At 52.0% G+C, this 14,667-nt stretch overlaps 1 protein-coding gene across 1 annotated transcript; it reads right to left on the bottom strand.

Moving 5' to 3' along the window:
- Positions 1–909: 909 nt before the first annotated feature.
- nmbr (neuromedin B receptor) lies at positions 910–11,028 on the bottom strand (the record flags this gene model as incomplete). Its single annotated transcript, XM_083688713.1, has 3 exons — positions 910–1,353; positions 7,487–7,835; positions 10,628–11,028. 3 exons carry the CDS (start codon positions 11,026–11,028, stop codon positions 910–912), a joined length of 1,194 nt encoding a protein of 397 aa, XP_083544839.1.
- Between the last annotated feature and the right edge of the window lie 3,639 nt (positions 11,029–14,667).

Raw genomic sequence — 14,667 nt, 5'->3', positions numbered from 1 at the left:
GGACAGCTGGTGTCACAGGCAGAGCAGTTATAACAGAGGAGAAACGTGCAGAGAGAGGGAGAGAGAGGGAGGGGGAGAGAGAGAAAGAGAAAGAGAGGGAGGGGGAGAGAGAGAAAGAGAGAGAGAGAGAGAGAGAGGGAGGGAGGGAGAGAGAGAGAGATAGAGAGAGGGGGGGAGAGAGAGAGGGGGGGAGGGAGAAAGAGAGAAGGAGAGAGAGACAGAGGCAGACAAAGGGGGGGAAGAGAGAGAAAGAGAGAAAAAGACAGAGAGAGAAACAGAAAAGATCGATAGAAGGAAACAGAGTGAGAGAAACCACAACATTGCAGACTCTCTCCAGAGCTCCAGACAGGCGGGGGTTAACCATCCCTGTCTGTCTGTCCACAGTCAGGTTCCTGTCAGCAGCGGTGCGTGGTGTCGTAGGAGAGAGAGAGACAATAGGTGGAGCCAAGCGGTCCATGAAGACCACGTGACCCTCCCTACCTCTCTACTGCCCCCTACCACCTTCACCTTTACCAGCAAACACATTAACGTTGCCTCCCGTTTCCACGCACGGTGGAATACCCTGGAAACACAACCAGCAGACATGACTCAACATTCCACTCATCTTCTACGTCATGTCTGTTCTGGACCGTGTGATTCTATCTGAAACACCCCCCCACCCCCCACCCCTACCCCCCCCAGTCCCCCCCCACCCCCCACCCCTCCACCCCCCATCCCTACCCCCCCCAGTCCCCCCCCCCCAACACACACACCCCCCCCACCCCCCATCCCCCATCCCTACCCCCCCCCCAACACACACACCCCCCCACCCCCCCACCCCCAATCCCTACCCCCCCCAGTCCCCCCCCCCAACACACACACACCCCCACAACAATGTCCCACCATTCTAAACACGACCTTCCTTCCTCCCTACAGCGAGACTTCCTGTCTGCTTCCTCCTCCTCCTACACCGCTGGCGGTGGCGCTGGCGGTGGCGGTGGTGGTGGAGGCGCCGTGCCCGTTGACGACCAGCGGCGTGGTCGTCTTCTTGATGGAGGTCATGCGGAAGGCCGACGTGCTCTGCAGGTAGCTGACGTCTCTCTGGCGGTGCGCCTTGCGGCTGCAGTGCAGCTGGCTGTTGAAATGGCGGCGGAAGCTCTCGCTGAGCAGGTAGAGGGCGAACGGGTTGACGCAGGAGCCCGAGAAGCTGAGGACGCGCGCCAGCAGCGTGATGACCAGGTGGGACAGAGACAGATCGATGTGCTGGTAGTTAAAGGAGCGGTACATGTACAGGACGTGGTTGGGGAACCAGCAGAGGGCGAACAGGCCCACGAAGACCAGGACGATCTTGGCCAGACGCTTCCTGGTCTCCATCTAGGAGAGGAAGAGAAAGAGGAGAGGGGAGGAAGAGGAAGAGGAGAGGGTGTTGTTGGAAGACTAGCAATAGAACAGGAGAAAGGCATTATGCCAGGGGAGGCTGGTGGAGGTAGAACACCAGGGGAGGCTGGTGGAGGTAGAACACCAGGGGAGGCTGGTGGAGGTAGAACACCAGGGGAGGCTGGTGGAGTTAGAACACCGGGGGAGGCTGGTGGAGGTAGAACACCAGGAGAGGCTGGAGGAGGTAGAACACCAGGGGAGGCTGGTGGAGGTAGAACACCACGGGAGGCTGGTGGAGGTAGAACACCACGGGAGGCTGGTGGAGGTAGAACACCACGGGAGGCTGGTGGAGGTAGAACACCACGGGAGGCTGGTGGAGGTAGAACACCAGGGGAGGCTGGTGGAGGTAGAACACCACGGGAGGCTGGTGGAGGTAGAACACCAGGGGAGGCTGGTGGAGGTAGACATTGGAGGACAGGCTCATTGTCATGCATGGAATGGAATGAGGAATTGTAGTGGAGGAAAGTTTGATACCATTCCATTCCATGCATGACAATGAGCCCATCCTCCGATGTCTACCTCCACCAGCCTCTCCTGGTGTTCTACCTCCACCAGCCTCTCCTGCCCTATTCTATATATGGTGTTATTCATGCACTAGGCAGAAACACAATTCCATTCCATTCTATGTTTTTTTTTACTTTCAAATTGAAAGGTAATATTCCTGGGAAATGCAATTTTGTTTCTATCTGCTTCCGATGGAGTAAAGAATAACAGGAGATGAGGAGACCTCTTAGAGAAGGAGATGAGGAGACCTCTTAGAGAAGGAGATGAGGAGACCTCTTAGAGAAGGAGATGAGGAGACCTCTTAGAGAAGGAGATGAGGAGACCTCTTAGAGAAGGTCAGAGTCTCCTCTCATAAGGGCCACACACTCATACAACACACTCATACAACACACTCATACAACACTCTCATACAACACACTCATACAACACACTCATACAACACACTCATACAACATCCTACAATCACTACTCTCTCTCTCTCTCTCTCTCTCTCTCTCTCTCTCTCCCTCCCTCTCTCTCTCTCTCTCTCTCTCTCTCTCTCTCTCTCTCTCTTACTCGCTCATTCACAAACTCTGAGATGGAAAGAGAAGGAGAGAGAGACAGAGAGAGATGGAGAGAGGGGGGTTGAGATGGAGAGAGATGGAGAGAGAGATGGAGAGAGAGATGGAGAGAGTAGGGTTGAGATGGAGAGAGAGATGGAGAGATGGGGAGACAGGCCTGGCTGGGTTTCAGATGGAGAGAGATAGAGAGAGAGACAGAGAGAGACAGAGAGAGGGATGGAGAGAGAGATGGGGAGAGAGATGGGAGAGAGATGGAGAGAGAGATGGGAGAGAGATGGGGAGAGGCCTGGCTGGGTTGAGATGGAGAGAGGCCTGGCTGGGTTGAGATGGAGAGAGGCCTGGCTGGGTTGAGATGGGGAGAGGCCTGGCTGGTCTGATAGGCTCAATAATCCTCATGATTAAACGCTGCTTCATTGTCTGCCAGCTGTCAAGCCATGCTGGCAGACCTCCCATCATGCTTTTAGGCACCTCACGCAAACCCACACCGTCAACTACAACTGTCAACCACACGAGAACCTTCACATCACAATTCATCAATCAATCCAATCAATACTGTGACAGACAGACAGACAGACACACACAGACAGACACACAGACAGACACCCTCACTGTGGATATTGTTATTGGTGAGGACATAAATCCCCAGAGCCACGCAGCAGAAAACAATGTATGCGTTGCCCTGGAAACCATGATCTGCTGTTTCAATGAGGACCCATAATGACATCAAAGGAGCAGCTTTGATTAATAAACATGTTAAAAGGAAATAGATGTCATGCTTGGATGATTTTAGATGTTGACGTCTTTGGTTTTGATTTTTGTCAAAACATCTTCAACAATCATCTTCAATAACTAAAACATTTCATTTCCTGTAGCTATTGTTCGAAATCATTTTGTCAACTTTTTGTTGTTTGTTATTTATGTTTATGGTGACGGTGATTATGACGAGGAGGGAGATGACTTATGGCTGATATTTCCAGCTGACTAAGAAAGGGCCTTGTCAAACCAAACCAAACCAAACCAAACCAAACCAAACCAAACCAAACCAAACCAAACCAAACCAAACCAAATGTTATTTATCATACGCAGCATACAGCTGGACACCATCCAACTGAGCAACTTCTCTCTACCTCTCTATCTCTATCTCTCTACCTCTCTACCTCTCTATCTCTCTACCTCTCTATCTCTCTACCTCTCTATCTCTCTATCTCTCTATCTCTCTACCTCTCTATCTCTCTATCTCTCTATCTCTCTACTTCTCTATCTCTCTATCTCTCTATCTCTATCTCTCTACCTCTCTATCTCTCTATCTCTCTATCTCTCTACCTCTCTATCTCTCTATCTCTCTATCTCTCTACCTCTCTATCTCTCTACCTCTCTATCTCTCTATCTCTCTACCTCTCTATCTCTCTATCTCTCTACCTCTCATCCTCTCATCAGTGCAGTGAAAAGTAAGGATATGAATAAAAGTGATTAAGAACAAAACAATAAGCACCAAGGCACTGTAACGTACCGAACCGTTCAATAATAATACCTGTCTATCAATATAACTGTTGCCTTGGAGACGGTGGAACAGGTGAACAGCTGGAAACCAATGGACCGTATCCGAGGCTGTTGCTATCATCTAAAATACAGGAGACATCGCCTAATGTTTGGTGATTATTCTGGGATGTTTGGTGATTATTCTGGGATGTTTGGTGATTATTCTGGCAACCGGCCAAACAGCCTGCAGTGTGTAAGACAGTGCTGCCTCTGTCTCCGCCCCCCCCCGCGTCCCCACGGCGTCCCGTCCCCACGGCGTCCCGTCCCCGTGTCTCCGTGTCTCTGCATCTCCGTGTCTCCATGTCTCTGTGTCTCCGTGTCTCCGTGTCTCTGTGTCTCCGTGTCTCTGCGTCTCCGTGTCTCTGCGTCCCCCCGTCCCCCCGTCTCTGCGTCTCCGTGTCCTGCATCTCCGTGTCTCCGTGTCTCTGCGTCCCCCCGTCCCCCCGTCTCTGTGTCTCTGCGTCTCCGTGTCTCTGCGTCACCGTGTCTCTGCGTCCCCCCGTCTCTGTGTCTCCGTGTCCTGCGTCTGTGTGTCTCTGTGTCCTGCGTCCCCGTGTCTCTGCGTCCCTGCGTCTCCGTGTCTCTGCGTCCCCCCGTCCCTGCGTCCCTGTGTCTCTGTGTCTCTGCGTCCCCCCGTCCCTGCGTCTCTGTGTCTCTGCGTCCCCCCGTCCCTGTGTCTCCATGTCTCTGCGTCCCCCCGTCCCTGCGTCTCCGTGTCTCTGCGTCCCCCCGTCCCCCCGTCCCTGCCTCTCTGGCTGTTACTGGAGACTGGATGTTTCATGAATGAAGCCCTGAAGTCTCTCTCACTCTGCTGCAGAGGCAGGGTGATGTTATTGTTTCTATTAAATGGTGGATTTCTTACAAAAGGCCAATCCTTGAATTCATTCTTTTTTCTGGTGCAAATGGAGAAAGATTGGATCTTTTAATAGCTTTTTACAGGAAGTCCTGAACTCCATTCTCAGTTGTCCTCCATGTTCCCAGCACACGCGTGACCAGATGGACCAGATCAGACTGAACAAATGATTTAGAGGATTATGACTTGAGACAATAATGAAGTCCAAATTATCTCCTGTCCCACCTCTCACACACACACACACAGACACACACACACACACACACACACACACACACACACACACACACACACACACACACAGACACACACACACACACACACACACACACACACACACACACATACACACACTTACTCTCTGGTCGGTCTTTCATCAGGCTTATGCAGCGTGTCACATAATTACTGTTAAATACATCTCTCCCTCTCAACGGTCTCTGATGCTATCAGCCTTTCCTCCAGATGAGAGGGGAGGTGAGGCAGCAGAAAGCCCACAGGATGTGTCTAACAGGAGATTACCAACCACGGCCTGCCTCTGATTACCTCATCTCATTATGTCTGAAGGACAGACGCATTCTGCAGCAGATGGACAGTAGAAACATCATCAACAACAACAACAACAACAACAACACCAGCGTTGGTTTGGAAGGATGTTGGTCCGGATGGTGGTAGGAGTGTACTTGAAGGTTCAAAGTAACAATAGTTCCCATTGGCTCATCACTCAGGCTTGTCTTAGATATCGTCCAATCCTGTGTGTCGTAGGAGTGTGTCTCAGAGCCGGGTGGAGTCCTGACTGGTCCAGTGCATTATGTCTAGTACCAGGGACGGACTGGGACTACAAGACGGGCCTGGATTTAGGGGTGGGGGGGGGGCGGGAGAGGGGGGGGGGGTAGTGGCCTGTGTCGCTCCTCGGCCCACAGAGGTTCTGGAGTCGAGCAGAACAACACAAGCTCATTTCCCCGGGACGATGGACAAGGGGACTTCCTATGGGCCAGATTACCAGACCCAGATTAAACCTAGTCCTGGATTAAAAGACCCTGACACGGTCCTAGTCCTAGTGTTGGTCTGCACTGTTCTAAGTCTTGTCCTCAATATTCATGGTCTGGATTATAGTCCTAGTCTTGGTCCTGACCTCAGTGCTGGTCTGGGTCAAATCCTAGTCTTAATCTGGTCTGGATCAAATTCAGGTCTTAATCCTGATCTATATTGTCTGGATTATAGTCCAAACCTTAGTCCTGTCCTGGGGCCTCAAGGTCTGCATCGGTCCTGAGCTAGACTTGGCCTCTACAGTGATGTATAATATCAGATGTTCTGAGCTAGACTTGGCCTCTACAGTGATGTATAATATCAGATGTCTTTAACCTTGTCTGAAATGTTCCAAGCAGAGACGTTTATTACACTTCGGTCAATTAAGCCTTAATTAAATCCATTCAGCCAGACCATTGGCTAACGTTTACGATGTCCCTTCCCTTCTCCTGAACTATTATGTTCTTAAGACATTAAAGATCAAGCAAGCGTGCCTCAACCAATCACGATGCTTCCTGACACGGTCCTCTACTTAACCTTTCTGCCTGTTAAGTATTTACTGCTAGTGTAACATGCAGTAATACAACCTGTATAGACTAGGAGAGGCTTCTACCCCACCAGCCTCCACTAGCCTCCACTAGCCTCCACCAGCCTCCACCAGCCTGCACCAGCCTCCACTAGCCTTCACCAGCCTCCATCAGCCTCCACCAGCCTCCACTAGCCTTCACCAGCTTCCACCAGCCTCCACCAGCCTCCACTAGCCTTCACCAGCCTCCACTAGCCTCCACCAGCCTCCACTAGCCTCCACCTCAGCCTCTCCTGGAATTGATATGAAAAACCTGGGACGCTATTCAATCAAACCCTGTGGTGTTGAGGAGACATCCTTATTTGACTATAATCCTTATTTGACTATAGATGATTGACACTGGGTCACTGATCTCACCTCTCTTGGAGTGCTCTCTGACCTCTCCCTGACCTCCCCTGGTGGTTACCTGTCTCACTGATCTCTGGGTACCTGTCTCACTGATCTCTGGTTACCTGTCTCACTGATCTCTGGCTACCTGTCTCCTGACCTCCCCTGGCGGTTACCTGTCTCCCTGACCTCCCTAACCGCCTCTGATGGTTACCTGTCTCCCTGACCTCCCTAACCGCCTCTGATGGTTACCTGTCTCCCTGACCTCCCTAACCGCCTCTGATGGTTACCTGTCTCCGTGACCTCCCTAACCGCCTCTGATGGTTACCTGTCTCCCTGGCCTCCCCTGACCTCTCCCTGACCTCCCCTGGCGGTTACCTGTCTCCCTGACCTCTGGTTACCTGTCTCCCTGACCTCCCCTGGCGGTTACCTGTCTCCCTGACCTCTGGTTACCTGTCTCCCTGACCTCCCTAGGTGGTTACCTGTCTCCCTGACCTCCCCTGGCCTTCCCTGACCTCTCCCTGACCTCCCCAGGTGGTTACCTGTCTCCCTGACCTCACCTGTCTCTCTGACCTCTGGTTACCTGTCTCCCTGACCTCCCCTGGTGGTTACCTGTCTCACTGATCTCTGGTTACCTGTCTCCCTGACCTCTAGTTTACTGTCTCCTGACCTCACCTGTCTCTTGGAGTGCTCGCTGACCTCCCCCGGCATGTTGTGGGCGCTCCTGATGAGGGTCCTGGCGATGTGGTAGTAGTAGATGGTGATGATGGCCAGGGGGACCAGGAAGTAGATGAGGAAGATGAGGACGGAGTGGATCTTGGGGTGCATCTCGTCAGAGAGGGGGTACGGCACACAGTTGGTGAAGGTGCCGTTGGCGCTGTCGGGCATGTGGACCACCTCGGAGAAGACCGCCTCTGGCACCGCCAGAACCACCGACACCACCCAGATGGACCCGGCCTTCAGGCAGGTCCAGAACACGGCGCCGGACGTCTGGATGTCCATCGGGTTCACAATGGCTTTGTACCTGGGGATAGGAGGATACACACACACACACACACACACACACACACACACACACACACACACACACACACACACACACACACACACACACACAGGCACAGACATAAGCGCGGGCATACATATACGTGTGTGTGTGTGTGTGTGTGGGTGTTGTGTGTGTGTGTTTGTTTGTTATTGTGTGAAAAGCCTCGCTAAAGAAACCAGAACAAATCATCATTTAAATGTGTTTTCAGCATCACTGAAGCAGCAAACAAACGGTGGATTCTGGGAAGTTTGGAGTTGATCTGTGTGGACGTGGGCAGGCCTGCTCTGGCTCCAAACATGGAGGTTTTCTGGAGAGCGTTTATGCTGATATTTGGGAATGAATCATGAAATCCGATTGAAGCAGAGTTCCCTCCACACCGCCCAGCTGGCCCGCCACTTTCACTTCCTTGAAATATTAATTATGTGATAATTATTTAATCAATCAAATTAACTTCACATTTCTTCATCTTTGCAAATCAAGAGACCTGGCAGAAATACAATGTGTGTGTGTGCGTGTGTGTGTGTGTGTGTGTGTGTGTGTGTGTGTGTGTGTGTGTGTGTGTGTGTGTGTGTGTGTGTGTGAGCTGCAGGAGAGAGGCTAATGATGCTGTGACCTCAGCAGCACCTGTGGGACGTCTAAAGCGCGTCACAACGCCACGAAGACCAGAAGAGCAGAAACGCCACCTCAGCTCTGCTAGGATTAGACCGCTGATTGGTCCAATGACCAGGACATGAATGACAGCACGGAACTGACAGGGAAATCGGGAGGTGCTGCTCTCTGGGATTCTGTGGCGTAGTAGAGCAGGGTCAGGGTCAGGTCAGGGTCAGGGTCAGGGTCAGAGTCAGAGTCAGGGTCAGGGTCAGAGGGCAAAAGCTCTCGCCTGACGCATTTTCGCAGCGGTACAAGACAAACACAGACCTGGCGTTTCTCTGGCGACGATGCAGCTGCATGTGAAATGATGATAGTTATGCATTATGGAATGATGATAGTTTGAGACGATATGCATTATGAATTAACCACAAATACACATGAATATGGATTTGACCCTCTGGCCTCGCCGCCTTGTAATGCATGTGTGTTTGATACCGTTCCTCATTCTGTTCCATTACAATGAGCCCGTCCTCCGATTTCTACCTCCACTAGCCTCCCCTGGTAAAGGAGGTCTCTTGGTGGTCAGATGGACCGGGCTTGGTGTGGCAGACCAGGAGGACCCTGGGACATCGCTTAAACAGCCTCCCATTGGTCAATAATGGTCGGTTGTGATCACTGATGCACCCAGAGATCCCCTCAATCAGCCAATCGATGTGCAGCCTGATCAGGGAGAGGTGATTACAGCATTGTCGGGGGGGGGGGGGGGGGGGGAGGGAGGGGAGGGAGGGGTAGTAGAGGAGAGGGAGAGGGGATGGAGGAGGAGAGGAGGGGGGGGGGGGGGGGGAGGAGAGGTTAGCTAGGTCTGGTGGCTGACCTTTCAGACCGCGCCTGTCAGACCTCTCTGCTCTAATAGGAGAAGAAAGGAGGAGAGGAAAGGAGGGAGTTCTGGTCTCTAGCCTCCAGAACTGCATCTACCTCTACCCTATATACTGCAGGGGAGGCTGGCGGAGGTAGAAATCGGAGGACGGGCTCATTGTAATGCATGGAATAGAACAATGAATGGTATCAAACACACATGCACACCATGCATTACAATGAGCCGTCCTCCAATTTCTACCTCTGCCAGCCTCCCCTGGTGTGTTGGCTCGGCTGTGTGAGGACAGTGGAGTTCCATCCCTTTATCTCTCCACCTCACCTGTTCCTCCCAGGGAGGATAAACAGCCACTCTATTCCTCTCTTTCTCTCCCTGCAGTCTCCTCCTCTCTTCTCTTCTCCTCTCCTCTCCTCTCCTCTCCTCTCCTCTCCTCTCCTCTCCTCCTCTCTTCTCCTCTCCTCTCCTCTCCTCTCCTCTCCTCTTCTCCTCTCCTCTCCTCTCCTCTCCTCTCCTCTTCTCCTCTCCTCTCCTCTCCTCTCCTCCTCTCCTCCTCTCTCCCTCTGTTCTCCTGTTCTCCTTTCAGCCTCTAGAGCAATGAGCTGTAGTGGTGGTGGTGATGATGATGATGGTGGTGGTGATGATGATGGTGGTGGTGGTGATGATGATGATGGTAATGGTGATGATGATGACAATGATGACGATGATGACGATGATGATGGTGGTGATGATGATGATGATGGTGATGGTGATGGTGGTGATGATGATGATGATGATGATGATGGTGATGATGATAGTGATGGTGATGGTGATGGTGGTGATGATGATGATGATGGTGGTGATGATGATGATGATGATGATGATGGTGATGATGATAGTGATGGTGATGGTGATGGTGGTGATGATGATGATGATGATGATGATGATGATGATGATGGTGATGATGATAGTGATGGTGATGGTGGTGATGATGATGATGATGATGATGGTGATGATGATAGTGATGGTGATGGTGGTGATGATGATGATGATGGTGATGGTGGTGATGATGATGATGATGATGATGGTGGTGATGATGGTGATGGTGGTGATGATGATGATGATGATGATGATGGTGGTGATGATGGTGATGGTGATGATGATCATGATCATGACATATAGAATATAACGCAAATATGACCTCTACTGTACTTTTAAGACAGACAGTTATGATCTTAGCACATTTACACTGCCATACGTTGACGTCATCCGTGGCAAAGAACCAAAAACAAACAAAAAAAAACATTTTCACGGTAACTCTTCATACCTGTCAGCGCTGAGAGCCGTGAGCGTGAACACCGACACGCCGACTGAAGTCAGCTGGATCGCCGGTATGAGTTTACATGCGACCACACCGAAGATCCACTCCTCGAAGAAGTACCGGGAGGCGTCCACCGGGACGCACGTGACCAGGAGCAGCAGGTCCCCGGCGGCCAGGCTCGAGATGAAGATGTTCGGGACGCTCCTCATCGCGCTGTTGGTGACAAAGATCTTCACGAGGGTGATGTTACCCAACAACCCCACGGTTATGATCAGGATGTACACGGACGGTATCACACACCGGATGATAAAATCTATCGTTTCCCTCCCGTCCGGTATCCAGTCCTCGGTAAAGTTGTAAAAGCCGCGGTTTCCGGTGAGAGACAGGTTGTCTGAGGTGTCCTCCATGTCCGCGAGGGGGTTTAGGCATCCAAGAATCACGGAGATGAAAACGGTGATCAAGTTTGTTTTGGTTTTTCTCTGAGGTTGCGCGGGAGCTGTCCGTCCAAGAAAGTGCTGGAACAGTCCGTGGGACCGGGGAGGTATGGCGCGCGCGGAGAGCAACACCGACTGATGCGCGCGGTGGAGGGAGGCACTTTTTCAATGCGCGCAGAGCAACGATGACGAGAACCCACTCTGACACCACTTCTCCTCCTCGTGTCTGTCTCTATCCACTGATCCACAGTCTCAACACCCGCAGAACAACATAGATAATGATTAATCAATATAAATGATTCATTTCACGCAATTCACATTTAGGGTGAAACACTGGTTTTGCGGTGGTTGGGAAGATAACCGGTTCTCTTGTGAAAGCAGACGGGTTTCTTTAGGCACCGGAAGAGAACATTCCAAAAAGTCGTTTTTTCTTTTTTCAACAGAAGCCCGTTAGCCGCGCGCTCCCATTGTTACCGGAGAGAAGCCTGGCGTGCAGGTGTTCTTATCAGAGAGAGGCGCTGCCTGCCAGCGGTATGTCTGTATGCCTCTCTCTCTCTGAGTCGCAGGGGAGATGGGGGGAGGAGGGGAGAGGGGAGAGGGGAGGAGGGGAGAGGGGAGAGGGATGAGGGGAGAGGGGAGGAGGGGAGAGGGATGAGGGGGGACGGGATGAGGGGAGGAGGGGAGAGGGGATGAGGGGAGAGGATGAGGGGAGAGGGGAGGGGATGAGGGGAGAGGGATGAGAGGATAAGGGGAGAGGGAGGAGGGGAGAAGGAGGAGGGATGAGGGGATGAGGGGAGAGGGATGAGAGGAGAGGGATGAGGGGAGAGGGATGAGGGGAGAGGGATGAGGGGAGGAGGGGAGAGGGATGAGAGGATGAGGGGAGGAGGCAAGAGGGATGAGGGGAGAGGGATGAGGGGAGAGGATGAGGGGAGAGGATGAGGGGAGAGGATGAGGGGAGAGGGAGAAATCTAATAAAGAGGTAATCAGAAAGGCGGAGTGGGAGGAGAGTTGATGGTAAATGACCACATCAACTCTCTTCTGGAGGGAAGGCAGGAGGGCAGGAGGGCAGGAGGGCAGGAAGGCAGGAGGGCAGGAAGGCAGGAGGGCAGGAGGGCAGGAAGGCAGGAGGGCAGGAGGGCAGGAAGGCAGGAGGGCAGGAAGGCAGGAGGGCAGGAGGGCAGGAAGGCAGGAGGGCAGGAGGGCAGGAAGGCAGGAGGGCAGGAAGGCAGGAGGGCAGGAAGGCAGGAAGGCAGGAGGGCAGGAGGGCAGGAGGGCAGGAGAGCAGGAAGGCAGGAGGGCAGGAAGGCAGGAGGGCAGGAAGGCAGGAGGGCAGGAGGGCAGGAGGGCAGGAAGGCAGGAGGGCAGGAGGGCAGGAAGGCAGGAAGGCAGGAGGGCAGGAAGGCAGGAGGGCAGGAAGGCAGGAGGGCAGGAGGGCAGGAGGGCAGGAAGGCAGGAGGGCAGGAGGGCAGGAGGGCAGGAAGGCAGGAGGGCAGGAGGGCAGGAAGGCAGGAAGGCACCAGGTGAAGGTCTGAGGCTGAATGATTTAAAAAGGAAGGTGTGTGTTTGAGAGAGAGAGAGAGAGAGAGAGAGAGAGAGAGAGAACAGGGGGAGAGAGAGAGAAAAGGAGAGAGAGAGAGAGAGAGAGAGAGAGAAAAAGAGACAGAGAGACAGAGAGAGAGAGACAGAGAGAGAGAGAGAGAGAGAGAAAGGGGACCTCTCATGATGATATTTAATGCTGTGCTCTTGTGGACATCAGTGTTTATCTGGTGACATCTGCTGGTTCATACCTCTTGTCAGGGACTGACATCTAACCTGATTATCACACTACAGAAATACTGAAGCTCTTGCTACCCCAGAACTAGGAAAAACAGTCAATATATAGAGAACATATTTCATATTTTTCCCAATAGAAAAACTCTTAAAAAATCAATTTCTATGTGTTTTTCTCTTTGTATTGATTATGAAGTCTCTCTCTCTGCTCTACTGTATCAGTCTCTCTCTCTCTCTCTCTCCCTCTCTCTCTCTCCCTCTCCCTCTCTCTCTCTCTCCCTCTCCCTCTCTCTCTCTCTCTCTCCCTCTCTCTCTCTCTCTCTCTCTGTCTCTCTCTCTCTCCCTCTCTCTCTCTCTCTCTCTCTCTCTGTCTCTCTTTCTATCTCTCTCTCTCTCTCTCCCTCCCTCTCCCTCTCTCTCTCTCTCTCTCCCTCTCTCTCTCTCTCTGCTCTACTGTATCAGTCCCTCTTTCTGTCTTGTGAGCAGTATTTCAGAGTTGTTCAGATGATTTTGACTAGGCTTCAAAACGCCACAGGTGTCGCAGAAACTCCGCTGTGCCCGGTGCTGGTGCGGTGCCGGTGTGGTGCCGGTGCGGTGCCGGTGAGAACGTAACTGTGATTCTAAACCGGTATTTTGCCTGAGAATGTAGTCTGCTTTTACAGAAACGGCCCGGGGAAGTTGCGGGGGAGAGGAGGGGGGAGGAGAGGAGAGAGGGAGGGGACAGAGAGGAGGAGAGGATAGGAGGAGAGAGGAGGAGATGAATACATTAATTCTAAACTTTCACGGATATGAATATTCTGTCAATGTACAAAAGGAGGAAACGATACTATTTATATACAAATCATGCCTAATTCATTGTGATTGGCGTCGCCGCTAACAAGCTTATTTAAATCCCAGTCCATCGGCCTAATCAGGACTTTGAAATGAGTTTTATCGCACTTGGAGGTGTCTCTGTTGATGCCTTTGGTGATTAGGAACGCTCCACTGACATGTTCTCCTCTTTTGATCATCCCTCCATCCCTCCATCCCTCCATCCCCACGTCCGTCACGGAGAGCAGTCTCTTTCCTGTCCCTCCAGGGTTGCGGCTTTTTACGCTGACTGAAACGCGTCAATGACAGCGACAGCGCGACAGAGCGACAAAAAGCGACAGCGCTTGCGTCGTGCGCACCACGTGCCCCTGTGACCGTGCGCCCGCGGGACCGTGTTATCTTTATCGAGGTAAATAGTCGCCTCTGTCCGTAATGCGCTCTCTATTCACTGGCCCCCAAATGCCTGATCTCACTCATGCTTTGCTTATTGGTTTGTGGTTTGATTTGTGACACAAGTACATCCAGCATGGTCCTGTCCCAGCAGGTGTGTCCGCGCGGGAGACGGAGTGGCATGAGTTTAGGACCCGAGCTCTGACCGAGAGGCGGAATGAACAACACTCCGCCGGGATTACGGTTGGTGTGTGGACTTGATTTTATTACCTGATTTAGAGCTGTTTCACCCGTTTCTTTACTGTGTGCTGGTGGTGACACTTGCCGTAGCTCGCGGGAGCTTGGACAGGACCGATCTTCCAGAAGTATCTTCCGTGCAGGGTGTTTACCGTGGCGTTACCGGAGGAGAAACCCAACTTTTTCCACTGCGTAAACGTTGTTTTATTCGTTTATTCGTTTGCCTCCTGCGAGTTAAAATATGCCACCGTGGGTCTGTCCTGAAGCTATTGAATTAAATATGATCAAAAGTTCTAATATTGTGTTTAAAAACGGTTCTTTTTAGATAAAGTTGTTTACTTAGCAGGCCTGTCCTATCGCCACAACTGGCATTTAAAATTCCTCCATGAAAAAACTAACGGAGGT

This window comes from Argentina silus, assembly GCF_951799395.1.
Source record: "Argentina silus genome assembly, chromosome: 17".
Classification (NCBI taxonomy): Eukaryota; Metazoa; Chordata; class Actinopteri; order Argentiniformes; family Argentinidae; genus Argentina; species Argentina silus.
This window is presented reverse-complemented; position numbering and strand designations above follow the sequence as displayed.